Here is a 27,864-nt window from a genome sequence, read left to right on the forward strand (position 1 = left end):
ACTCACAGATTTTAAAAAAAAATAGTCATTTTGAAAAAGGTGACAGACCATCTAAGAATCAATTAGTATAAAAGAAATCTTTATTTACAGTTTACCAGCAGATGGAGGTTGCAGCAGTTCGTATGTGTCACAGTCAATAATCTGTAGTCCATCTCCTTGAAGGAAACATTTTGTAATTACAAGAGTAAAAAAACGAAATATGTTGTTTCCATGTGTGTGTGAGTTGCTCTTGGATGATATTTGCATACTCCAGGGTTGAGAATATGAATGTTTTCAGTATGCAGTTCCTTATAAAGTTGCCTGTGACATTGGGAACAACTGAGTGAGCAGAGCTGGGGGTTAGAAGGCGAGTTTCTTCATGAGGAGGTAGACCCGGGAGTCCACCTCGAAGCCGTGAAGGTTGTTGGCGTCTCCCTGCAGCCTCATGAGGAGGCCGCCGTACGACACATAGGCAGATCTGAGAGAAGAAGCACATGGAACTTGATTAAAGACAACCAATGAGATTTAAAGTTTGCAAAAAATGATAAGAAAATATTACCATCGCATTATCTGTCTATCACACACAGACTTCTGTTGGGCAAGCTAAATAATCTTGATCAATGCAATACACAGCTGATGGTGATCATTTACAAAAGAATAGTGTAGTTATAATAATACACTTAAAATCCAACTTAAGTATATTCTTCTTATAACCAGTGACATATAATACAAATATATTTTCACAACTAAATAATATTTCTAAGCTGAAAAATGTAGAATTCTTTAAAAAAAAGAGTTTCTGTGGTCATTTATATATGAGAAATTGCTGCACTAATGATTTACCAATAACAATAGCAAAGCTACTTGTTAGTATGCTAACAGTTTATTTAAAAGGTAAACATATTAACATTTATATTTATAAGTTATAAGCTTAACTTAAAAAAAGCATGTCATATTACTCACAGGCGTGTGGCTGCTTCTGTTGAAGTCTCATCACCCTCAATCTTGTAAACCTTCCCATACATCACATAATCAAACTGGTCCGCCCTGGAAATGTAAACAAAGTCAAATAAGAGCATCTATCAAAACATGCTGTACATCACAGGGAACAGGCACACTAAACATTTACACACAAATGGTGTTAGATCCTTAAAAACATGAAAGAACAAAGGAAGCATTTGTTGGTTAAGTTACAGTCATCAATGTTTGAAGAGAAAACGCCTTACCTAGAAGGCCGGTCATCCTGAGGATTGTACTCTCCGTCGTCTGGCGTTCCATCTTCATATAACGTGCTGGCAATGACCAGTCGGAACTTGTCACCTTAAAGAAATAAAACACATGCAAACAAAGAGGTTTTATATATTGGAAACTTGGACACCCTGGATTATGATTCATGGTGCTTTACACCTTAATCTAAGTGTAGCCTCACACACTGACAAAAGAGGAATATATAGCGGTTTGGCGTAGCGCTACTTACTCACATGTACACCAGAGTATATAAGGAAAAAACTAAAACTAAAGGTGCAAGTGATGATAACCAGACAATTATGTGACCACCTTGTCTAAAGGTAAAAGGATTTCTATATATTTAGGAGGTAAAAATGTTGGGAAAATAACTGATTGTTCCGAGCATACTGTATACAAGATATGTTTAGAATGTGATTGTGTGAGACAAAATCAACAATCAAAAGACTTCTTGTCTTTACCTTAGAATTAATATAGACAAGAAAAAAGAGGTTGCTTCTTACCAAGATCCACAGGATAGATTTGAATGTTCACATCCAAGATGAGGTCCATCTTGAAAGATTCACTCTCACAATGTAGACGAGATACTGTAGAACAAAACAGGAAGAAGTTGACATTGGATAAATTCATTGCTACTTTAAAAGTGAAATATACTAATTGAAAATAAATAATAGTAACACAAATGTAATATAGTTAAATGCTTTTAGAAGGTTAAATTATTAAAGCTAGACAACTAAAAGCAAAGGAGAGAGGCAAAACAACAACAAACTAAAATGTAAATAATTTCCACAAAAAAGAAATCTGGGTCTTTACCTTAAAAATATGCCAGACTTAATTTAATACTTAAGATCATACAATATTTTACAGATATAAGAATAAGGTGTACCAGTACAGTAGTAGTCCCTCCACCCTTTTCAACTTTTAATCATAATGAGATGTCACACACCTCTGTCAAACTTCATGCCATCTGGATCAATGTCCTTTACATCGAAGATATCCTCAAACAGAATTCCAGCCATCTTTACCCTCGTCTACCAACCTGGAAAGGAAAAAGACAAGTACCATTAGTCCAGCTTTTGTTGGAGGAAGAAAAAGTTTAATGAAAATAACTGATAGCTTTGGTCTGCGTTGATAGAGCCCATGTTTTAGTTAGTAATGGGGGAAATCTGATTATACAAAAACAAAGGATGTGAATGTTTCAAAAAGTCATCACATTTCTAAGCCATTTTCTTGGAAATGAATAGTATGGCTCGTCATATGTACATCAACACAAATATCTTGCGTGATAAAAAGAACAAGCAAAGGATAAGACTTAAGTTTACCGGCTTATGTTACACGACTGACTGAAGCAGTAAACTAGTAAAAACACAATGCAAAGAAAACAGCAGAAAAGGGTCGTATTTTGTGTCAGTAAAAACTGTCTTAAATGCATGTTTATGTTAGGTGTTTTGATTAAAGGTATTGTATTGTGCTGCTCGTTATGATTCTGCTATCATTTATGTCACAATGAAGATGCTGAAATTGTAAACATATTGAAAGTGATTGAGAATGTTGAGTGTTTCCAGTTGCCTTCCTGACATTAGACATATTGTTTACGAGCTTTAGTCTTAATCTAATAAAATATGCCAAGACGTAGTTTTTAAAAAACTAGATAACGCTTCTTGAGAAACATGAATATTAACTGTAGCTTGACATGTAACGTTCAATTATTTGTTGGTTACTTACAAACTCTCACTCGATAATAATTCAACAACGTTGGTGCCTGAGTTAGCCGAGTTAGCGTTATTTAAAGTATTGCTATAACGTTAGCTGACTACTACTTTATAAGTGTCTCCTATTCAGGCTAGCTGTTAGCTTTAGCATGTAGAACACCCACTTCCCCAAGCTTACCTCAAATAAGTTCTTGACCAATTTTTCTCACAGAAAAGTCTCACTCGCTATTGTTCTGCGGTGATGTCTGTTTAAATTGTGCCTTATATATATTATAGCGGTAAAACTTAATTCATTTACGCTTCAGTGTGAGACCGATTGTACCGCCATGGGAGAAACAATGTGCTCAACCTCTGACACGCAAACTGCTTCCGGTTGAAAATGCAAACATGATGTTTTTTTACTGTCAATCCCAAAAAAACTTGAATACATTATTTAAAAACTCAATGTCGTACCTATCTGTGTGTAGTTGCTTTAATGTTTAAAACACATTGTGCTTTACACGTTGTTTTGCTAAATAAAGCACGATTCACGACATCTGCCTCTACTTTCCAGCTTGCATTTCCTAACGTTTGGTTGCTAGGTGTATTAGCGTCCTATCTGTGTACGGTTGCTAGCTAATGGCTAGCTGGCTAAAAGCAGCGTAAACACACATGCCGTGTCGAAAATGGATCATATAAGTTCCAGTTCCGGATGAGCACGCTGAAACGATATAAACCTATATTTACCAAATGCATATGTGAAACGGTGAGAACGATTCCTTATCTTTTACCGTCAGATGATGTTAGCTTGTCAGCTAGTAACGTTACTAACGTTAGCTTGCCACACGTTTGCTTACAAAGGCAGAACAAATCGGATTTTCTGTTAACGGTGTTGTTTTAAAAGCTGTATACATCCAGTATAAAATGGATATCCATTTTATTTTTGTCTAAGAATAGTAGGCCTACTATAACAAAAAAGCATTTATATCGCTATAGCTGAATTCTCTAAAAACAATAATACTCTAAAACAAAAATTGCACTATAGTTAAAGTTATTTGACAGCCCTTTGTTGCCTGTTTGTTATTTTGGTGCTACACACATTTGCCTAATTATAATGTCCTGTACTGTGCTTTTGGATCTGCAGAATTGGTACAAATGTTGTTTATTGAAAACAGACTTATTTTCTCACAGTAGGTGTTTTGAAGTTTTGGGGCACTCACATGAGTTCCAGGGAGGCAGCCAAGATGGGGGACATCTTGGCAACTGAAGCCGATCTTCTTGGGATGATCAAGGAGGTAACACATTTACATTTTTGTGAATGCACACAGAGCAATACGCCAAACAGCATGAGCATCACTACAAGTCAATTACAAGAGTTTTTAAGTTTGTGTAATTTGGATGATGTCAAACTAAACTCCATTGTGTTCTGGTTAAGGTAGATTTGAAACCACTATGCTTGTTTTTTTGTCTTTTGTAGTACCTTAAGTTTGAAGAATTTGAAGAGACTGTTCACAGTTTGGAAAAGGACTGCAAAAGCAAAGGCAAGCTCGTCTCAAAGCCTCAAGGAAGTACTCTCAGAGACTCAAAGATTCGTGTTATCCAGGTAAATCATACAATTATTATGACCTATTCCTGCAGGTTTGTTAATCATTTGTGATAGTGGCAACAAGGGATGTGCTGCGATTTATCCCTAGCATTAAGCTTTTTTGTATTTTGGTATTGATTCTATCTCTAAATATTGTTGGGTTTTCCAAACATTTTGGTCATATTATCATATATACATTATCATTATAACATTTCAGAAAAAATGGTAGATTACATCCTTCCAGAGTTATTACTATTTCTCCAACCAACTTCTCTTTAACTTTGACTTTTCTAGAAAGACCTCCTTGGCTGTTTTGACGACGGAGACCACAAAGTGTTCTTTGAACTGTGGACTGAGAATATTCCCTCTGAGGTTAAAGACACGGACGCTGAGGCCCAGAGCCTGGAGTTCTACCTCTACATCCACTTCACCATCTTCCCACTGAGGAGGCACCCTGGTAGACATGTATGTTGTTTTTAATTGTTAAATACATTTCATTTAAACAAGAGCATTACTTTTCTTAAGATTATCCGCAGACAAAACACAACTATCATTGAATATCATGATATGCAATTTTTCGAAATGTCCACTAAGCTGTGCTACAGTCTTGTTCTCAGCAGGGAAAGAAACAGAATGATGTAATTGGAAGAATATTGTGTATATTACAAATGGGAAAGAAACAGAATTATCTAATTGGAAAAATATTATGTATATTACAGATGTTTTAAATTATGTTGTAAGCTAAACAGACATTTTGAAATAAATCTACTCCTTTGAAAACCTTACTCATTCTTCAGGACCGGGCTGATTTTGAGGAGAGGATTTCCCACTTTAAGCAGTACCTGGAGACTCGCGGAGCGTCATTGAGCCAGACCGCAGAGTTCCTGCCTTACTATGCTTTGCCTTTTGTTCCAAACCCCACTGTCCATCCCTCCTTCAAAAATCTTTTCCAGGTGATCAGCTAACACTATCTTTTTGGTTATTGTCAACAACTTATTATATATTATGCAACATTACTACCTGGTGCTACTTTCAGAATGAGCATAACCATATTTTCTTCCATTCTAAATTCTGTTTATTTAGGATTCCTGGATACCACAGTTGAAAGATAAGCTGGAGCAGTTTCTGTCGGTGACACTGAAGTCATCCAACACCCCACGGCTGCTGAATTTATATGTATCCTTTATTGAGACTCACTCACATGCCACATGTACAGCACAGATGGGTGACATATTGTATATTTATGAACAATAGATGATATTATATTTTAATTTAAATGTGTGTGCTGTGCCTTTCTGTTTTACAAGTTGCATTCATTTCACCACAGCTAAATAGTTGTTTATAAAATAAGTTTTATGTTTGTGCTCAACTTCTTACTTGGCCATTAAATTCGATATATACCAGTGTTATCCTACTGAATGGCCAGTGGTTCCTCTTCTGGATGAGCTGCACATTTAAATCTCAGCAAAAAGCCTTTCTGTTGGTGACTTGAGAATTCATTAACAGTCATAGCCCAGACTTGGACGTTTCCTATCATGTAAGCAAATCCTGTCTGATTTACATTTATTTATGGCCGTGTTTCAGTCTGGAAGAAAGTAATCCAACACTAACTCATCCGAAGTCATTCAGGGTAGAAGGGCAAGTGAAGGATAACACGAGTTGTTGCTTGAACTGGAAACCCAGTGGCTCGACTTTCCTCCCTCAACATGAAACTAAACCCTATCCCTACTGGCTGACAATCAAAGTACACAGATTAACATAGTGAGCATCCTCTCAAGGGCTGACCAAAGAAATACTGTCTATTTGTACATACATGAAGCATAAAAGAGCAGGGTTACATAAGCTAATATTTCAATATGTAAACACAGCAGCTGCCACAGCACACTCACAAATGAAAAGGTTCTGTGGTTAGTGGAGTTCCAACCATTCCAGGACACGTTCACATGCTTATGTGCTCTGAATTATAGGTGTTGATCTTAAATAGACACTATTATCTTCCAGTCCTGTGTAAATGTTTGTTTTCATAAAAATGTGTCCGCTTCAAACAGGATGTAAAACAGACTGTGTTTGCTATGTGTCCAGTCAAATTGAAGCTCAAAAGTGCAACTTACACAATCCCTTGTCTGTATTTATCATTGGATAACGAAACAAATACATATAATTGTTTGACTTGTTCCATTGAATGCTAGTGCGTATTCTTTAACAAGCGTCATGCAGAAGGAGGGAGGAAGGAGCACTAAAGGTAAATATCCCTCTCTAGCTACTTTTGCAATGTGATAACACAAATACTAACTGCAGACTGCCTAAACAACAACTTGTTTTGTCAACGCCAGTCACTCAATGATTTAATTAAAAACAAAAAGCTTCCCATACCTTGAAATCTTTAGACCACAACAGCCTATTACTTAACAGTGGTGGTCAAATATTCAAGATAAGGATTTCCAAACTCTTTCCCTGGCCCAAACCTCATAATATTTGAACTTTCTGTCGTAAAACTCATCATTACTTGTGCGTAATTGACAGTCCACAGCCATTCAAAGTGCCATAAGAGATGGGAGGCTTTGCCAAAGATTAAAAAAAAAAAAATAACATGTTAACCATCATTTACACAAAGAAGGTCGCTTGTGATATGAATGCTGTTAATTATTATTTGTTTCTATATGGCAACCTTTGTGTGTTTGTGTGAATGCACAGGGGCCATACAGCAGTTACAGCTCCAGCTGGTGGAATCAGACAGACGCATAAATAGCTACGTACGGAAGTTCAACAAGATGCAGGCCGACTACCACAACCTGATTGGAATCACGGCTGAGCTGGTCGACTCGTTGGAGGCCACTGTCAGCGGAAAAATGGTAGGTCTGCTTGACTGTGGAGCACACAGACACACACACATTCTAACACACAGGCTACAGGCACTAACTACATAGACTGGCACACACACTGACACAAATGAGCCAATTAGTGGTATGCACACACAAATACTGGACACCAAAAGGTTGTTTGATGTGGTATAAGCAAACACTTGAATATCAAAAAACATATCTGTACGAAACATTTTTACAAATTGAATATGCATATTAATGAATACACACATACACCTCACTATTAGACAAGGCTATTAAACAGGGACACCAAAATGGCATCCCTGCCCTCCCTCCCTCCACCCACATACAGCATCTTAAAGCTCAAGGGGCCTGCTGTGTTTTTGCAGATCTCCCCTGAGTACCTGCAGAGTGTGTGTGTCCGCCTGTTCAGCAGCCAGATGAGGCAGAGCGTGGTGCAGAGCACTGACTTCACCAGACCTGGCACTGTGAGTGAGAGCACACACACACACCTCTCTTCACCCTCATTCTCCTTCACAGCAGAATAACAAAACACAATACATCAGGGCAAGATGATTTCAGTACAAGCCTGGAAAATGTCAAGCGTCTCAAACTTTTAAACAAGCGTAGGAAAGTGCTCTCGGGGCCGTACATCACACAGGTAGTGGTAACGATGACGTTGTGTTTGAAAAGGATAGGAGGGTTAATCTGCATTAACTTGTCCACACGTCCTCTACATCCTGTACATTGTGTAGCCTGGTTAAAGCCATCTAGTAATCCTGTAGTTAGTATCCTGGAAATAGGTGCCTGGATCCTGCTGTTGCATTAACACACACAGGCTTGGAAGGCTTGTAGAAAAGCTCACAAAGTCCAAAGATTATTAACCAATTGAAATGTTACTTTGATTATAATGGTTAAAATGATGGTTAGCTGCATGAAGCAGTTTGAACAAAATACAAAATATTCATATTAAACATCAAATAGCTATGTCTTGGCTTTGTCTATGGCTTTGTCGCCATGGTTTTGTATCTGTTAAAGTGTGAGTCAAGGACACAGCTGATCATAAAACCTCAACAATCACGCTTGCTGTCAGTGGCCTTCATTGTGGTGTTAAACTGTAGTTTGTGAAATCTTGTTTCTTTCTGTTTTAAACTGAACCACTTCTTTCTGTGTGTTTGTGTGTGTGTGATACTTTTGTCCTCAAAGGGATATTACTCTATGAGTCCCTATGATGACGGATATGTAAGTTTCATATGTTTTCATCTTTACCTCCTCCATCTTTCAGGTCCCTACCTATCATCCTGCTTGCGCCTCGCCTTGTCTCCTTTCCTCCTTCCCTCCTTCTCCTTGTGTCTGCCTCCTCTTCCCTCACTATAGATATACTACATTTCATCTGTCTATATGCAGGGCCATTTTCCTCTGGTTCCTATGAGATTGTGCCCAGTTTAAAGGGATATTCAGCCTTGTTTTCTGTAAGAATGGCCTCTTTTGTCAGAGCCCTTGTTAAGCCAAACAAGAGCGTCTCTCAGGGCGGACCCTCATCATTAAATACATTTGTTCTCATAAGCCGCAGTCATTGTTCCTCCTCTAAACTCTCTCTCAAAAGTAAATGCTGTCAGTTTCAGTTTACTCTCCTTACCATTTGGTACAATGGTACAGGTTTTAAGATAATTTCGTTGTAATAAACACTTCTCTAACGTTAAGTTTGTCAAAAAGGGTGGGTTAACTACAGCTCTTTTGAAAAGAGACACAAAAGAGCCTTTCATATCATTTTGATGGTTCACATTAAATAGCAAGCAATCATGATGGAACCAATTCAATAATAATACTTATTTAAGTAATGTCCAGGGAATGTCAGGTCGAGGTTTTAACTGTTGAAGGAGAAAAGAATGGAAATGAGATTAAAATAAATAAAACCGCCACAGCTGAAATATAACGGATTAAACGGATGCTTAATTTACATTTTCTGAAGGCTAAGAGATGAACAAGTTAACTATTCCGTTAACTTTTCTTCTCCGCCATGTCAGGGACAAATCCTGACTTAGATCAGGGAGCAGCGCCATCTACTCTGACAATAACTTCAACAATAGATAGAAACGGTATCTCTTATTTAAACTCAGCTTCGACAGAGAATTCAGGTCAAGTCTTTGCTCTGGGTAGATGATTGGCTGAAATGTGTCAATACACGTGGTCTTTAAGTTTTATAAGGACCATTTAGAAATGCCTTGTTGTAGTTTTCCTTCTGCCTCTAATCATTTAGTTTGACCCCACTATGTGTACGTTCATTATAGGTGTATGGCTTTCCTGTTAGAAAGAAATGAATAGAACTGGTTCAAAATGTTTTGTATATACATCTCTTTATCAGGCCACCTTGGGTCAACGTAAGGGGAAGGCTCAAATGTCTCAGGGAAACCTTTCCCCTTGCCCCTCAGCATTTTTCAGGGCAACTGAAGTGTTTACAAAGAAAGAATTTGGGAATGAATCCAGGTATTGGTGCTTTCCCCCACTTCCGTATTACCTGCTGCACACCAAAGCAAAAATGTGGGCAGCCCACCCGATACTACAGACCACACGGATCACTCCCCTGACCTTACACTGCTCTGCTGTAGGCTTAACCACCCGGGCTTCAGATTGGATTTCAGGGCTCAAAATTCCTTTTCAATAGTAAAAACCCCCACTAATAATTAGATCTCTCACCCTTCCTCTACACACATTCACCAACACCCAATGGACATATTAGTCTTTAGTTCAGTAGTGTCCACTTTATTTTCTCTAAAAACAACAACAAACAGGGCCACAGTTCAGGTACACTGGGGTGTAACACATGAAGGTCTGGCTGTTTCACACTAACCTGCCCTCTGTGGAACTTAACAATTACTGACTTATGTTATCCTACTTGTTACTGACTGCATGGGCAATGTTGCCAAACGGTACTGTTCTTGTATAGTTGCGGATTCGGCATGTACCTTGAGCATGATGTACGCATGTCCCAAAAAAATACTCATTACCTCTTTAGACAGTAGCTAACTTTTTCTCATCGTTTTGGATGGATAACACGGAGTTGGTTGGGGGACCATTTAGTCCAAATTATGAAACAGATGAGCAGTCGCATGGGTTATGTATTCCACACTTAAATAAATAACGATGTGGTAAAATTCTAACATATACTCTTCCTCTCCGACATCTTTCTTAATCTTCCTCTCTTTTATAGGCCTCCTCGTTGCTTCGAGCTTCCATTGCACCGCAGTAAGTCTTGAATATGAATGTTTTTTCTGTTATAAGTTTATAAGTTCCATAATAAACTTGCTGACTTTGGTGTTTTTTTAAAGGAGACCCAAAGAGGTGCCAATGCTGCCCTCACTGGACTATGAAAAGTTAAAGAAAGACCTGGTTGAAGGCTCCGACAGACGCAGGGCGCTGCTGCTTCAGGCGCTGCGCTGGGTGAGTAATAATAATCTACGCCGCATCATAATCACACTTTACAGAAAGGCTAGTGTTCTGTACTTAAAAGTGTATAGTATGGAGATTTAATAAAAGGTTTTTAAGTCTTAACTTTTACCGTTCACACTAAGATTTGACTTTGACGCAGCTCATTAGTGTAGCAGTTTGTGAGCATCACTCATATTCACTCACTCCTTTGAGACTTCATTGCTGGGTCTGTTTCTCACGTCTTTTCTCAGAGACTGACTCGCTCTCTGCCTGGTGAGCAAAGAGACACCATGCTTCAGGCCTTCATCAGCAACGATCTGCTGGAGCGCTACAGCACAAAACAGGTGGGATGATAAAGTAAACGTTTTGATATATTTGTAATGTGGCAAGTTTTGACACAAAGCAGTTACTATGACAGAGGTCTCACCTGGTAAATCTGAACTGAAATGACTGTGATTTTGTTATCCTCAACCCACCTTCCAGTGCAACCAGAACCAAAGTATAAGATAACTTCTTGTCAATTGGCCTCAGAGTGTAATTAATCCCCAGACTCTAATCTAAGACAGGTGGGGAATTGGCATCTTTGCTGGCGACACACATTTGTTTCTGTCCTGCCTTGACTTTGTGTGGAGTGGGTGAAGAGCATAGACTGTAGACAAACTGGACCAAGCATTTCACATTGATTGTCTACAGATATCAGACATAAGAGCTGAAATAATCAATCATTGATACATTGGTAAAAAAATAAATGTCTGTCCAGTTCCTATCTATTTTTGAATGAGGTAACACAATGTAGAATCAGCCCATGAGCATCAGTTTTAAATAATTCCAAATCATTTTGTATATTTTGGCCACATTTGTTGAGCCTGCTCAAAAGTATGATACCGTGAAAGTACTAGATATCATTCTAAACTACCCTACATTTGATGTCTTTTACAGAAAACTGTGCTTCATTTAATGAGCTCCAGGAACGAGATTGTCCGCCAATACATGGCTCGTCTCATCAATGCATTCGCTTCCCTTGCAGAGGGTAAGTGCCTAAGCATCATTATTTCTTTTTAACATGAGTCATTGTCTGACTGGATGCATTTGTAGAGATAGCTTCAAGGAAGACCTCAAAAGCTTTTACAATAACTTCCATTCAGTTCCGCTAATGATCCTCTGCAGCAGCAACTTTGGAAATAAATGGACAATGTTGTTCGGAATGATATGATTTATGCTGACACGCATGACTTTCTTTTATGTACTCAGTGGTTGAGTTCAAATTATTTTTATTGAAGATCAATAAGCTAACATTGATTTGCAAGAACAAGGAAAAGTTTTATTGGAAAGTTAAGTCAGAAGTAGCTTTTTTAATTTTCTAAAAGTTGGAAATTACAAAACATATTATATATAAATTGTGAACCTCATGCAACTAAATGTATTCATAGTAACAGGTTGAGATGGTAGGAATATGTTTGCATCAGGTTTACCCATCATGGTGAATCTGGTCAGCTTTGCTGTGTGAAGGAGATCATTCTGTTGCAATAAAACTGTATTGTGAAATGTTTGGCTTTCACTGTTGAAGCCACTGCTTGTAACTTAGATTAAACTGGTGTATTTGAGTGTCCAGTGAGGCCTTAAAATAAATAATTTTATTGCATTTTGATCTTAATTTGATTTTGTGTTAATCCTTATAGGTCGGGTTTACCTCTCCCAAATCCCCATTCTGCTGAAACGTCTGACGGAGGCGCTGAGGATGGAGGAAAAAGACTCCGTAACGAGAGAGAACGTGCTAGTGGCGCTGCAGAAGCTCAGCCTCAGGTGAAACTCTACTCTTTCAAACAATTTTAAAACTGAATGGTGTGTTTATCAACCAAATGAAATACCAGTTTGTCGAATTAATTACCAATCATCACCTAATTGTCTTATTATTTTTGACTTGTAGATGGGCTAGTGTCATATAAAACAAATATCACCTTGACAAAAACCCTGAAGAAGCAACAGATTATTGAAATCAAATTGTTAAATCTTCTATTTGATTTAATTTAAAATTAAATTCATGCTTGCCGTTTTGCTTTAAATATGATGAAACATCAGGGATCACGTTTTCTGGATATCAACCAGAATTCCTTTCCCGCTCAGTAACACAAATGTTGTATGACATCTATAACTTTTTATTATGTCTTCTTGGTAGGAGGAGCCAGCAGACGGCCATGATAGCAGACGATCTGATTGGCTGGCTGGTGGATGAGCTGCAGGACTCTGACTGCCTGAGCGACTACACCCTGGAGTACTCTGCTGCTCTGCTCATGAACCTGTGTCTGCGAACAAAAGGTAAGGACGAGGCTCAGGTACATGAAGCACAGACCCACAGATTCATATTGCATGAGACCCCAATCTGTTGAGATTTGGCTGGGAATGTTCCTCACAATACACTTTGCTTATAAAGTTAAATTGATAAAGAAATACTCAGCATAACTCAATGGGAGTTTAACTCTCATTTATAAACCCACATTCAGGCATAAATACAACGTTCCTCTCTTCATATATGGTATACTACTATATATACATATGTATATATACATCTTGCAGGTCCTCTTTACTATATATTGTGTTACTTGAATGGAATCCAAGAAACATATGGAGGAAATGGAATCTTATAAATACTAACTGATGTCAGTGTAAATCAACTTGTATGTCTTACTAATGTATGTTTAACTGTTGGATGATTTTATTATAGGCAGAGTAAAAGCCGATATGTTTTTAGTTTTCGTTCGACACAACATTTTAGCTTTTACAGCTTCTTCTGAACACACACATTTTTTATTATTTCCTCTTAGACCATATCTATAGTGTATCTGTGTTCATGTTACACCCCTTAATACACATATATTATATATATAAACCATCAACAGATATACTCTCTTTCTTTCTCACTACTTCAGTTTCAGTTTCACTATCTTCAGTTTTGGGGCCTGCTGTTTATGCCAAAGTGAAAAAGCTGGACTGGTATTATCTTACAAACGGAGAGATAAAACTAATGGAAAAACATTTGGAGAAAATCATATTAATCAGTAAAAGGTCACCCTATCCTTAATCAAACAAATGAGTCACATTGTAGGATAAAATTATTTTGGGCTGTTAGATTGATTGTGTGTGTGTGTGTGTGCGTTTGTGTTTGTGTTGGATGTCTGTCTTTGTACAGGAAAAAGGAAGTGTGAGGAGAACGCCAAGCATGTGCTCAAGGTTCTAACTGACCTCCTTGGACATGAGAACCACGAGGTGATACACACATCCGCCCACACTGGCACACAGATGTTGCATGCCCAATGTTTGTTATGCTCACACACACATTCACAGAGGTAAAACAACATGGATGTGTAATACGTACAAAATAAATACATACGTACAAAATAAATAGCTTCACTACCAGCTGATCTGTTGGAATTTCAATAGCTCTGTAATCCAACAGACACATGCAGACTTGCCTTGAAACTACATTTATGATGCCTCCCGGAGTGTTTGAGTGTCTTGAAATGATCCATGACTTTAATTAAATCTATAAAAGATAAGCAACATAAGCTTCTTTCAATTTTATGAAAGGCCGTCAAGTCATTAACTCATTTAGTCTTGTAACGTACCATGACACGTGAATCCACTGCAAAAGATTATTTCTTCTTTGTATCTGTGTTCCTTAGCTGGTGCACATTTCTAAACGTTTTTACCATTTGGCCAGAGAAAATAAAACAGAGGATGTGTGTGTGTGCGCGTGCGTGTGTCATTTGCTCCCCCAGATTCGACCATATGTGAATGGAGCCCTGTACAGTATCCTGTGTATTCCCTCTGTGAGACAGGAAGCCAAAGAGATGGTGAGATAGCACACATGTCTTCACCTGCTTAGAGGAAACAGACGCAGTTTGTGTTTTTGCTCTGCGTTTGTCTCTTTATGTCACCACACAGCCAGTGTTTGGACAGGAAACAACAGGTGTTCACAGTCATATGACTCACTCTCTGTACAAAGATGCTGGTGAGCGGGTGGGTTGTATCTGTGTCTTAAACACAGGTTGAAAATGTTTCTGCAATGACATTTGGAGTCGCAGGAGAGTATGTATGGCTCTGGGTCCATCCTGTCAAGCAAATGTAATATTTAAGCAAATGCCTAAACATCAGTGATCATAAGTAACACAATTACAAAATGTTATATTCCACTTCAGCACTTTTGACGTCCAGCCAGTTGTTATTACACTGCTTACTGCTAGTAAAGTCGCTGCTATTGATTCTATCGGTACTAGAAATATAGCCCTTGTTTTTGTCTTTCAGGTATAAAGTCATATACTAACACCAGTGCGTTTTGTGTTTCCCTCCCCTGTGCAGAGTGTGGAGGAGATCCTCCGCTGCTACAGCAAAGAGGAGAACCCAGACCTCAACAGACAGATTAAGTTCATCCTTAAACAGCTAAACTCAGGTTAGTGAAGTCATGTTTACTGTTGTAATGATGTATTCTACTATGAATGGTATTTATATTTAAAGGTGGGGTATGTAAGTTTGAGAAACCGGCTCGAGATCGCTAGAATTTGAAAATACACAACCGGAGAAAATCTGCCACTTCCTTACAGAGCCCCTCCTCCAACACACACGAACGCGCACATGACCAATGAGGGCACGAGATAAGTTTGTGCACAGATGGAAGGCTGACAGGCAGGTAGGCCATCCAGTTATTTTAGCCGGGCCGGCTAAAATGATTGGTCGTGCTTTCTACAGTATTACGGCTTCCACAGATGACATTTTTTTATGGATTTTTTGTCAAAGCACTTTAGATATTCATTGCTATCGGGATGTTAAGAGCATTCCATGGAATATAACAAAAAGTGTATCTCGAGCCGGTTTCTCAAACTTACCTACCCCACCTTTAAGGATAAAATACTTTAACAACTTAAAGTGACATAATGTGCTCATTTATGATAATGTGTGTAACTAGGAGTTGTCATTCACTTGTAACGTAAAATGTTGGTTAGATAGCAGGACATTTAGTGTGTTTTTGAAATTGTAGTGTTTTATAATGTGTTTAAAGAATAGCAAGTATCTATTTTTTGAATAGTTGATAAATTGCTTAAATCAAAATCCCTAGTTTGTATACGTTATCATTGGGTCTATCTATGCCTCCATAGGCACATTTACTGATTATGTTACATTCTGGTGTTTTTGGCTTTATTCCAACCAGCTGATGATGAGGGGCCAGAATCAGATGATGAAGAAGAAGACGACGACAATGATGTAAGTCCTCCTCTAAGCCCATGAGACATACCCAACTACGAATGATTTCCCAACTATATGAATTTATTAACAAAAACAGATCAAAATATCTGAGGAGAGGATAACAAATGGAGATGAGAAGAAGCACGACCGGAATGAACACCTCATATTTGACACCTTTCCCACACCTGTAGATAGCAATCTCAGCATGACACAGATATTGGATGTCATGTGTGTTTAGGAGAGAGAGGGGGGGGGGGGGGTGATCTTGGTAGATTGGATTATGTGGGAAAGTGGGTTATCAAGATAATGCATGTGGTCGTAAGTGTTGCCCTTATTCTATTGCATCTGATCTCAGATGAGGTGTTTCTGTTGCTGCTATCTATTTACCATGGCTATAAGGTTAAACTGATATACTGCATGTTCCCCACTTGTGTGAGTGAGTCCAACAAATGTAGACAACACTGGTCTCTTGTTGGTGCCGTGTGACTTGGTGCCAAGCACTGTATTCATTTTCAACCTAGCTTGTAGACTCGAATAAATGTTATTGCAAAAAGTACATACAAAAAAGTATAGTCAACCCCACCAAACTAAACCTGTAGATTTGATATATAATAGCGGTAAATGAGGCCGAGGTGATGATGTCAGCTGTTCATAAATTGATTGAATGCTGATTGTTACAAAATCCACATTACTGACACTGCATGCTGTTATTGTGTTGTGACAGGAAGATCTAATGGAGACAGAACTTGAAATAGAGGAAGTTCTCCAGCCACAGCCAAGGGAACTGTCTGGAGAGAGTCTGCTCACCACTGAGTACCTCGGAGTAAGAGCAAAACACACACAGACACACACACACACACACACACTCACTACACTCCTCAACAACATGTTGTTAGATTAGCAGACACCTAAACTACTCACAATTACTCCGCTAGTGTCTTAATTAATTTGATAAGCCAGCTGAAGGTTATTAATTAACTTTGGAGCTTCCAGCTAGCAAGAGCTAAAGGTACAATACCAATAAGGGGAGCTGGTAGTGTTAACTGCCTTGTGTGCACGCATTAAACAATGAAGGAGACAAGCGGATCCTCACTTTTAAGGAAGCTGTCTCAAATATAAGTGTCTAAAAACCTGATAACTACAAACACAGACAGCACCTCCCCTGAAAGAGCTTTAAGGTGGGTGTCATCATCATGTTCATTTGTCCTGAATAAGCAACTGACCCCTCATGGACCCCTCATAAGTCCTCGAGATGTCAAAAAAGGTGTAAACTTGCTTTTATACATTCATCTCAATGGCTCACAATATCCCTGTGTCAGACCAGTATTGTGTAGTTATCCTAATAACCCATTACAGTTCAACTAGCTTTTAAAAGAGGTCGGTGATTTGCTTTGGACAAGCCCTTTACACTAGTAGACGGCTAGCTGTAATCACATAGAGGGTTTTCAGTGAAAATGGTAACGACTGTCCAAGAGTTCTGTTTTATCTGTTGTATGTCCTATATCTATTCATGTTACACTGTTGAAGGAGCCTTTGACTGAAGTTTTTCATTGCCATATCTACACTGTAGCTAATGTGCACATGACAATAAAGCCTTGAATCTTGAAACTTGAATCTTGAAAAATATGTTTCTCTATTAGTCACTCTCTATGGACACATTCTGGTTTATGTATCTGCATGACATAAACTCTACAGACTGTTATCTGCTATATATATATAAAGAGGGCAATATATTCACAGATTAACAGAGATATAACAATAGTTACATAATATATTATGTGTGTGTGTGTGTAGATCATGACCAACATGGCGAAAGTGAAGAGGAAGTCGACCCCTGTGCTGCCAGCAAGTGGTGATGAACCCCTGCAACGGCCAGTCACCCCTAGCTCTCATCGTAACGTCAATGCAATGTAAGTGAAATGAATACACAGACAATGTCAGACAGTCCTAATTGCAGTTCATTCTAAAGCTGACATGCTAATTGATGGTGTCTGTCATGGTGACACATAGTGAGCAGGATAAGGTTGGGTTTCTTGCTCCAGGGTGGGCAGTCGCTTCCTAATGATTTGCAAAATACCACAGAATACCATATTGAGATCAAGTAATGCTATGTATGTCCTCTTTCATTTTATAGTGGACACATTTACATAGCCCACAATCTGACTTTTTATTCATTTTGACAATAACTGCTGCCCACTTTCTCAACCACACGGATAATGAAGATCTTTTGAAAGTAGTGCAGTAGGTCAAAGCAGGAATGCATTCAAACACAATTTGCCCTTAATCGTAGCAAAGCCTGCATTGTTCATATACTTTAAATGAGTGAGCAAGAGGAAACTGGAACTGTAGCCGCTTTGTACTGAAAGGCATATCAAGTCAATAACAACTGTAAGACAGACATTAGAGATAATGGAGAGTGTTATTTTAGAGTAATAGATATGACGGTATGAGGGATCAGTGTACTACACATGAGCTGGCCCCAGAGATAAGGGAGCATCAACTCACTCAAGTAACTGATAGTACTAATGGCATTGTTTATCTTTGTTTGTTAAGAGTGTTGTACAACTATGTGTAGAAAAACTGTTAAGATTAAGGTTAAAAGATTTGATATCAAGAAAACTACACTGATATATTCACTCTGATGGCTCTTCTTTAAAGCGAGGAAGGAAGTCTGCCTCCTTCTCGATACAACTCCCGCCCCCCCACACGCTCGGGCAGTCGCCCCAGCACTGCTGACTCCCTGCGTCACAGTATCGGTGAGTGAGTGTCATTTTCCATCCAAATGTTTCTCAAATATTATTTAACAATACATTTAAAAGCAGAAGAGTCTATACACAGAAAGTTGAAAATGACTACTTTGACAATCTCAGAATTCTGTGGCTTTTCATCAGATGTTTGCGGTCAGATTAGTCATACATCAACTGGATATTTGTGTAACAATTACATTTCCCTTCCACCGGCTGCACTTTATTTTGTTTGTGTGGATTTGTTTGATGTGATGCCCAGTGTCCACTCAGCAAGGAAACTTCTCTGACTTCCTCACAAAGCACAATAAATAAAGACTCAGCAGAATGGCCACCAAATGGCTCATGACCTATTTTGACTTTCCATTAAACTAACGTCAGCGGGGCATCAGTTTATGTTCATTAGTTCCACAGTAACCATACATGTGTAGCAGTACTGTTGCATTGGTTTAATTTAGGTTTTGGATTTGAAGTTGAAAGCCAGATACCTACAGTAGATTCTAACTCCCGCCTTTCACAAAAACACACTCAGACTCGGAGTGCGGCCGGCTGTCCCAGGAGTCAGAGTTGGACGGGCCATATGAAGGGCAAGCCAGAAAAGTACATTCCCAGGAGGAACACAATGGACACTCTGCCAGGTAAACACACACACAACTGTAACTGCACGTGCAGACATACACACAAAATGAAGCGGTGCTTTTGCCATCCAATTGCTGTGATAATATGGATTTGAAGGGTTTTCCCACATGTAAAAAGGGTAAAAGGGACGAGCATGCAGAAATGTATATTTCCATCATATTTGTCCTTAATGTTGTAAAATAGCCCTCCATTATCCACAGAACCTAGAGGACATCATTATAAATTGTCCTTCAGAGCTGCTCACCACCACTCAAGGTTTTTCCAAAAAGAAAAAGTATATATTCACGGATTCAAGGCTTTTATTGTCATTTGTACATAGCTACAGTGTAGTTATGACGCTGAACATCTTAGGTCGCAGGCTCCTCCAACAGTGCAACACAATGAAACAGATAAAATAGTGCAAGTAAATAAAATAAAATAGAATATACTAGAAATAGTGCAGAATAGTCTATATACAAGTAATTGGTGTGGTTGGCTCGCATGTTGCGGTGAAAGTTAAAAGCACACAACGAAATGTAAACAAACACTGAAATAAAGCGGGGGAAAAAGGCAGAGTTGGAGAGGAACAAAAGACACGGCAGCCATCATCACCGGCGCCATCATACATTATATGGATCCCTATTGCCATTAAAAGGAGCACACAAAAGAACAAAGAACAACAAACAACACAATTTAAAGAACAAAAATTAAGCAAAAACGTGCTGGTTTATAATACCTTCCTTCTGACTCCAAACGAAGCACTGGAAGAGAATGAACACACAACAATAACACAATAAAACTGCAGTGTTTAAATGAGAAGCCTTCAGATTGTGTGCTTTATGATCAGTTGTTTGTTCGCAACTACCAATACACAAATTCTTATTTACAATTATTTAACTAATATATTCAGATAATAAACAACTGTGCAAGTCAGCTGAGGTTAATGTGAAACTCTGAGATGTGTGTCAGCGTATTTGTGTGTAGCGGAGAGAGTTGGCAGGAGTGTTGTTGCACAGCGATCGGTGACTCAGCGTTGCCAAGCTGCTCTTTGAGACTGTGACATGCGTTTAAACGAGGACTTCCCACAAAGAGACCCATTCAATCAAAGCTCCCCTGCTTCTCCTCTCCTTCAAATCCCTAAGGAACTTGACTCCTGAATCCCGCCAAGAGCAATGATTCCCAGGAAACCGCTTCAGTTATCCCGCCCCCCCCCATCACCCCATCCTTCCAACAAACGTAAAACACTCCTACAAAGCAGACTTAAATGGCCTCATCTCACCCCAATTTCAAGGCAAGTCTTTGATATTCTGGTGAAAAGAATCTTAGCAACACAGCAATTTGGCAAATATCAAAAGTAGATTTTTGCGTTTGTTGATAGGTTAATGAATACCCTTTTTTGTTTTGTTTACTGGAAAAGCTCTGATCCAAACTCATTCAACTCATTCGATTCAACCTCTATCAATGGAAGGGCCAGGAAGGCTTTTATGTTCCAGACATCAAAGTAGAGGACTGACACTCTGTTGCTGACTTAGTTGTTATTTGTGCAAATGTTTTGCAGTTTATAAAACATGTATGCAAATGTCAGTTCCCTGCTCCACAGGAACAAGAGATTTTATAGACCCTATTAGAGCCCTTCCCTTCCTTTTGCAACATTCAGTTTTACCAGATGATATCAGGGATGATGGAGCCAATGGGACTACTGTGAGCAGGAAGAAGAATGAAGCTGAAATCCATCCATCTATTATTGTATGGGATTGCTCTCAGGATGTAGGTCATGTGGCTCCTGTCTGATAAGGACATAAGTGTGGGCCTTTGTGAGACTGGAGGCAGAAGAGTCATATTCAATATGATCCTGTTTCTCAGACTCGCAGGCATGACCACAATTATTCTTTGTGTAAACCATTGGGGCCTTTTTCCAATGCTTGCTTTTCATTGGAAGCCCATGCTAAATATTGTGTCATTTGTAGGGATGTAACGATACCAAAAACTCACGGTACGATAATATCGCGATAACAACTCCACGGTACGATATGTATCGCAATATTGAAAAATAAAGAGAAAAAAAATTTGAATTTCTTTTTTTTGAAACATTTCTTTTGAAAACATATTTTCTTACTTGAAACATTTTTCTTTATTAAATAATAAATCTGATTTGTACAGCATTTTTGTAGGATAGTAGTATTTTAAAGTGCCAAAAATATAATAATCAGACCCTGCAATAAAATAAATCAAGTTTCACTTTAGTTTTTCAAGTCACTCAACTCAAACTCACTAACTCACTCACTCAGCATCATCAGACAGGCTTTTTTTAGGAATATGAGCATGTCCACATTTCCAGGTAGAAGCTGGAATGTTTGGGCGTTTACAATATCCCCTGCTGTGGAAAAAACTATCTTGCTTGGTACTGATGTTGCTGGGACAGAGATATGCTTTGGCCATGGGTGACAGCAGTGGGTAAAACTGCATTGTCTCTCCATCACTTCAAAAACAATACAGTGTTTGCCAAGAAGGTGAGGCTTATTGACAGGGCGAGATATAAATATACTGTTGGTACTTGTCAATGTCTCTAGGTATGTAAATGTAGCCCTGTAAATACGATGTCCTTTTGTGTTATCTGTTGTTCTATGTTCATGTTGTAACCTACTTGCAGCCATGTTGGACAGGTCTCCCTTGAAAAAGAGATCGATTATCTCAATGGGACCACCTGGTTAAATAAAGGTTTTAAAAAATTAAAAAAAAAAAAAAATTATTTTAAAAGAATCGCGGTAGATTTTGTCAGTCTCATGACGGTATCGAGACATTTATTTACCGCGATATATCGTTACATCCCTAGTCTATGAACTGCACACAGACTAGCTGTCCCTATTTGCTATCTCTGAAGTATCAATACAATAGTCTGGTATGCCAGCTATTGACTGAAACGAGTGAAGTGATGCTATCAAGGGCAAGAGGCTTGTGTGAGGTTGATGTTGCACACAGTAAAGCTGTGATATCTGTGCTATGAAACCTTCTGTGAAATGAGATTTGTTCATGGGTGTTGTGTCTCACAGCTACTGAGAAGCTCATCAGATAGAAAATGATCCTTCTAACCGTAAGAAATAAGAGTAGAGGAACTAAAAAGGAACTAAAGAACATCAATAAAATAGTGTTTGTATAGATTGCTCAATGTAGTCTTACTCTATGTTCCAATGTATTTTTCAAAAGCAAATGTTGTTTAGGCAAGGCAAGGCAAGTTTATTTATATAGCACCTTTCAACACAAGGCAATTCAAAGTACTTTACAAAAATGAAAGACATTAAGAGCATTAAGAAACATATTATAAAATGGCATTAAAAACACTCATTTAAAAGCAAAGATAATAAAACATGAATAACTGAGTTACAGTGCAGTAGGAGATATACACATCTGAAATGTTTAGGTCTGACTCTCAATCATTGCTAACTTTTTAGCAGAAATAGTTTTCTTTGACCTCACTTTCTTTCTACTTTTCTTTTTTAACTTATCCTTTCGTTATTTCAAGTGTTTCATGCTAAACGAAACCCCCTTTTGAAAATCTACAACCCAATATTCCGAAAATTCAACGGATCCTGGCCATATTTGTGTAGCATATACAATTAATTTGCTCCCAGACATTCATGTGGCTTGCTCGTTTAGTTATGTTATCACCTTTTTTTTTCATGGTGTTTATTTTGATTTGTGAAAAAGATGGAGTTATTGTTGTTATATTTGATTATAGCTACAAAGAAAAACTAATCTTTTATTTCTTCCTCTTCCTTTCCCTGTGTTCAGTGGTGAGTATGGCTCTGCATATTCAAGCCAGCCCAAAGTTCCCCGAACCTCTGAACCTCCAGCCCGACAGAACAGCAGCGCTCTGCGGGCTCGGGGCCCCGCTCTGGCCCCCCAGTTCTCCCACTCAGAGCCACAGCAGAGCAGCCGGCCCGGCTCCGTGAGCGCCACAGAAGGAGGGGGACAACAGAGTGGAAGTAAGCATATGGCTAAGTTTCAAGATATGCAAGTGTGTCCGGCTGGTTGCTGTATTATGATATAGAAAATGAAGTTGGCTTGAAAAACACGTCTACATCTAACATGGTCTGAGTTGAATTCTGTCTCTGTATGTTTTACTCAATTTTACTTCCGACAAATATTGTTTTTTTCCAACTTTATACAAACAAGTTTGACCAGAATTGTTCTCTCTCCTTTTTGACTAGGATTTACTGCAAAATAACAAATCATACTCCAATTTCCCTGAAGCTCATGTCTTAAGTTACACAAAGTAATTTTTAGCATTTTCTGACCTTCTTACTGGACTTGTGTACCAAAACGTGCCAACATTGTTTGATAGCTTTTAAAAGGCCTTTCTCAGTTGCCAAAAATTGGCTTAAACATTTTAAAGTATTTATTCATACATTCACTCACAGTTGCCTCAACCACAGTTACCCTACGTTTGACAGACCATGTGTTGTTGTGTTTAGCTGCTTCTTAGATATATTTGAACATTGTGTTTTAAATAGCAAACATGGCAGGTGAGAGCGCGTGAAAGGTGTGTTTTTGTTGGCATCATATAACTTTGCTTTTAGAACAACTAAAAAAAAATATATAATTTTTTTCGAGGCCCCTTCCCTTAGCCACATACATTTTCTTCTTTGTCAACTTCACATATTAAAATAGAACTTAGAGGATGGATGGCCTGCCCAGTAGCTCTGGTGCCTTTAGTTGGGTGATAACATCTCTCCATGCTCTCATGCATCTTAACTGTATTTGATGAGCGAGAACCTCCGGCTCTTACACAGAGTGTCCTTACCATTAAGCCTGTAATACGGCCTAATGCTTTGTCTTAGCCACCACACCCCTGTGTGTGTGTGTGTGTGTGTGTGTGTGTGTGTGTGTGTGTGTGTGTGTGTGTGATGTGTGTGTGTGTGTGTGTGTGTGTGTGTGTGTGTGTGTGTGTGTGTGGTGTGTGTGTGTGTGTGTGTGTGTGTGTGTGTGTGTGTGTGTGTGTGTGTGTGTGTGTGGTGTGGTGTGTGTGTGTGTGTGTGTGTGTGTGTGTGTGTGTGTGTGTGTGTGTGTGTGTGTGTGTGTGGTGTGTGTGTGTGTGTGTGTGTGTGTGTGTGTGTGTGTGTGTGTGTGTGTGTGTGTGTGTGTGTGTGTGTGTGTGTGTGTGTGTGTGTGTGTGTGTGTGTGTGTGTGTGTGTGTGTGTGTGTGTGTGTGTGTGTGTGTGTGTGTGTGTGTGTGTGTGTGTGTGTGTGTGTGTGTGTGTGTGCGCGCGCGCGTGCGTGCGGTCTGGCAAGTGTCAGACCTCTATCGACTATCATAAGGAAGTCAGTTCATCGTAGCTCCGCTTGAAGGCAATAAGCAGGCGCACATGACATGGCAAACCAAATAAGTAGCTTTTATTCGTTCCTTCCCTTTGAGCTAGCCTCATACTTTTTTTTTCTGAGCCACTGTCTTTTCAGTTTCTTTTCACTTGAATCAAATCTGTAATTTAGCCGTTATTATGCCTTATGATAGCTGCTTGGTGGAGTTTGGCAGCCAACCACACACTGAGACAGGCTTCCCTTTAGGCCAGGGGTGTCCAAACTTTTTTCCCTAAGGACCACATACAGAAAAATATACGAAGGTCTGGGCCACTCACTAGAGGTGAGGTATATTGCCTCATAAGTTAGCAGAATCAATCAAATGTAGGTCAATTATGCTTAATACAAAAAAAAACAGCCTATATCACAGCTCTCCATAGGGTTTACATTATTTTGTTAGCAGGACATTCCTTAAAACAGGAGACTCAGATTGCTTATCATGAGAGGAACTAGGAAGAGTTTATTTGAAGCTTGTTATTTAAATAAGTTATTATATTTATCAACTAACATTTTTTTTTCAGCTTTGAAAAGTGGGCTTCTTAACACATGAATACTACTGTGTCATATGTGTTTTCATCTATATTTAAGAAGTACAATACAATACAAGACAAGCACAAGTTTCATTTATGGGCCATATTTCATTATACTTTTTGATTTGCTGAGGGCCGATTTAAAATGGCTCGCGGGCCGCATTTGGCTCGCGGGCCGCATTTGGCCCCCGGGACGTAGTTTGGACACCCCTGCTTTAGGCCCACATTTGGTAAACACATCAGTTGTGGCTGACAGAGACGATGCTTTGGCTGAGGACCGATAGAGGAGAGGTTTCTGTAGCTGACCACCCACTCAGCCTGCACAAAGGAGGTGGGGAGCCATGCCGGCTTCGCCATGTTGACGATGGAAAAAAAAGGCATTAACCTTCCCAAGTCATGTTGACACGGCTTCACATGATGACAGATCCCCGTTATGTTGCCGGGGAAATTGTAGGAAGTGCAGCACTATCTCTGATCCCAAATTATAAAAATGATAACTAAGTATTGTGTCTGATCCCACCCACATACTCCACCCAGAATTCCAGCTCCTACCTTCTGGTAGAAGATTCAGGGTTCCCAGGAGCAGGCTGAACCGATATAAGCACTCATTCCTACCTATGTCCATTAAGCTTCTTAACATTCACATGAAATAATATGTAGTCAAATGTAATGAAATGTACTTTTTAAATGTTGGCCATGAGGGTTGTGCAATAGGTCGCCATTGTCAGTATGTGCGTCTGTGTATTGTGTTTGTTCAAACGGTGTATGACTGATGATATGTGTATGTCTCTTAATGTCCACTATGTTTGTATATGTACATGTATGCACTGCAGGACGGAGTCCAGAACAAATTTCCTTACAGGGACAATAAAGTATATCGTATCGTATCGTAAGTAGGCAGGAATAAATGTAACAGATACAAAATATTTACCTTTTCAGAAGTAGCTAATTTGATTTTAAGTTAGATCAAGATGAAATCAAATAAAACATTTCTTAGTAAACATACAGTAGTTAGGGGAAAACATTCCTGCCACAATTGTTTTTCCATCCAACAATGTCACTTGTAAGTCCCCATTCACTCAGGTTCTGTTCTTTGTGTTGTGTTTTTCTTGCAGCAGGATTACAGTAAAACTATTGTCCTGGTTGTCATGAAAAATTGGGTGTCTGATTCTCGGAATGGATACAAACATATATTTATTCTCTCTCTTGTTAACATTGCGGGATAGGGTGTCTGGCCCGGGGGTCTGCCCTTTTTATTTTATAATTCCCCCGATTCAATTTGTGAACCTCCCATGGTGTGTGTTTGGCACTGGAGGGCACTTGTAACATTAATCTGATAAAGGGGGGAAAACACATCAACCAAAAAAACATCCAAGCAGATTCTTTTTATATGTCCTAAAACATGTCAGGAGGCCATCTTCAATTTTGTTTTTTATTGATAAGTTAATCTCCTCTTTCCTAACCGTACACCCTTCCCTCCCTCTTCTCTCTCCTCCTTCAGGCAGCCAGTCGAAGAGGAGGTGAAGAGGGAGCTGTCACCATGGAGGAGCGTTATCTGTCCGGGAACATCAGGCTTCCTGTAACATCATCCCCTCAGGTTGTGATCGAGGTCAGGGCAACAGAGATGGTCCAGGATCAGCAGCAGCAGGAGGAGGCGCTTGAACAATGTGAAGGATTGTGGCTCTCCATTTTGTCTCCCCCTCCCCCCCTTTTGGCTTCAGCACAGACTTCTTCTGTAACATAATATAAACAATAACCACAATCCCCAGCCGTCCAACCCTGTGCACCTTGCAGTCTTAGCTGGCACTGATTCTCTCTACTCTCTCATCAAGGTTATATTTGGCACACTTAAATATGTGAAACACATCCAGGCAGGACAAAATTCACGTTTAGAGGAATGTGTGTATTCTAAGGAGTAAGTATAGCTCGGAGCTGAGGAGCTTAAAGATTTAAATATTCGATCATAGCTGTGCTTGAGTCTGAATACAAGCTGAAGTGTTCTTACTTAAGCATAGTATTGTTTTACCTGGTTTTCACTATATGTAAATGATGGATTAGGGGTTAAGAAAATATAACATGACTTGGCATACAGATAAAATGTTTGCTAAACTCTTGATTGTCAAAAAGGGAAATGTGTTTAACATGACGAATGGCAAATGACTTTTTATGTCTTTGAATCGATTGTACAGATATAAGTTCTCATCTTGATTTCACTATGTCCTGTATATATTGATTTTTTAATGTGGTGGAAAATATCCGTCCACATAAATAAATAATCGTACTGGCTTTACTTCAAATATTTCTCGTATCAGAGTAGCTGCTCTTGTCTAACTTATGTTCCAGGAAATGTTCAGCCTGACAAGTTGTCAGGCTAGTGCATGTTTAAAAATATATTTAGAAGTGCTTATTGCAATTAACATACACTACCCTCTATACACTATCTGACCAAAAGACTTGAATTGTGTCTTGAATCCAGCATTGTACATTTGCACTGTGTTTTCCAGGCGTGGTAATGTACAGTTTATTTATGTAAACCGCTACATTGTTGATATAATTCATTTGGAAAGTAAGTACTTTTTAAGTGGTTTTAAATAAATGTTTGACCATCTGTTTTGTCTTCGAAACCAA

General features: G+C 38.9%; 2 protein-coding genes across 5 annotated transcripts; one reads left to right on the forward strand and one right to left on the reverse strand.

The window, feature by feature from the left end:
* Positions 1–62: 62 nt before the first annotated feature.
* polr2h (info polymerase (RNA) II (DNA directed) polypeptide H) lies at positions 63–4,156 on the reverse strand. Of its 2 annotated transcripts, none has more exons than XM_034147675.1 (6): positions 4,136–4,156; positions 2,171–2,263; positions 1,728–1,811; positions 1,206–1,299; positions 943–1,026; positions 63–457 (listed from the first exon to the last, which is right to left on the reverse strand). In XM_034147675.1, the coding sequence occupies exons 2-6, from the start codon at positions 2,241–2,243 to the stop codon at positions 340–342; spliced, it is 453 nt and encodes a 150-aa protein (XP_034003566.1). In that variant the 5' UTR covers positions 2,244–2,263; positions 4,136–4,156; the 3' UTR covers positions 63–339. The 2 variants fall into 2 exon arrangements, with proteins under 2 accessions (XP_034003566.1, XP_034003565.1); XM_034147674.1 differs by lacking the exon at positions 4,136–4,156 and adding an exon at positions 3,115–3,298.
* LOC117496012 (lisH domain-containing protein ARMC9) lies at positions 3,373–27,864 on the forward strand. 3 transcript variants are annotated; one of them, XM_034147670.1, is made up of 26 exons: positions 3,373–3,681; positions 4,107–4,210; positions 4,393–4,518; positions 4,795–4,965; positions 5,298–5,453; positions 5,584–5,676; positions 6,718–6,742; positions 7,195–7,352; positions 7,712–7,810; positions 8,529–8,564; positions 10,534–10,568; positions 10,652–10,763; positions 11,003–11,095; positions 11,691–11,781; positions 12,431–12,554; positions 12,928–13,067; positions 13,939–14,015; positions 14,528–14,602; positions 15,108–15,198; positions 15,955–16,007; positions 16,714–16,812; positions 17,784–17,899; positions 18,648–18,745; positions 19,266–19,371; positions 23,141–23,334; positions 26,738–27,864. In XM_034147670.1, exons 2-26 carry the CDS (start codon positions 4,136–4,138, stop codon positions 26,758–26,760), a joined length of 2,466 nt encoding a protein of 821 aa, XP_034003561.1. In that variant the 5' UTR covers positions 3,373–3,681; positions 4,107–4,135; the 3' UTR covers positions 26,761–27,864. The 3 variants fall into 3 exon arrangements, with proteins under 3 accessions (XP_034003561.1, XP_034003562.1, XP_034003564.1); XM_034147671.1 differs by having other exon boundaries at positions 4,110–4,210; XM_034147673.1 differs by lacking the exon at positions 8,529–8,564.

The sequence above is a fragment of the Trematomus bernacchii genome, unplaced genomic scaffold (genome assembly GCF_902827165.1).
Source record: "Trematomus bernacchii unplaced genomic scaffold, fTreBer1.1, whole genome shotgun sequence".
NCBI lineage: Eukaryota > Metazoa > Chordata > Actinopteri > Perciformes > Nototheniidae > Trematomus > Trematomus bernacchii.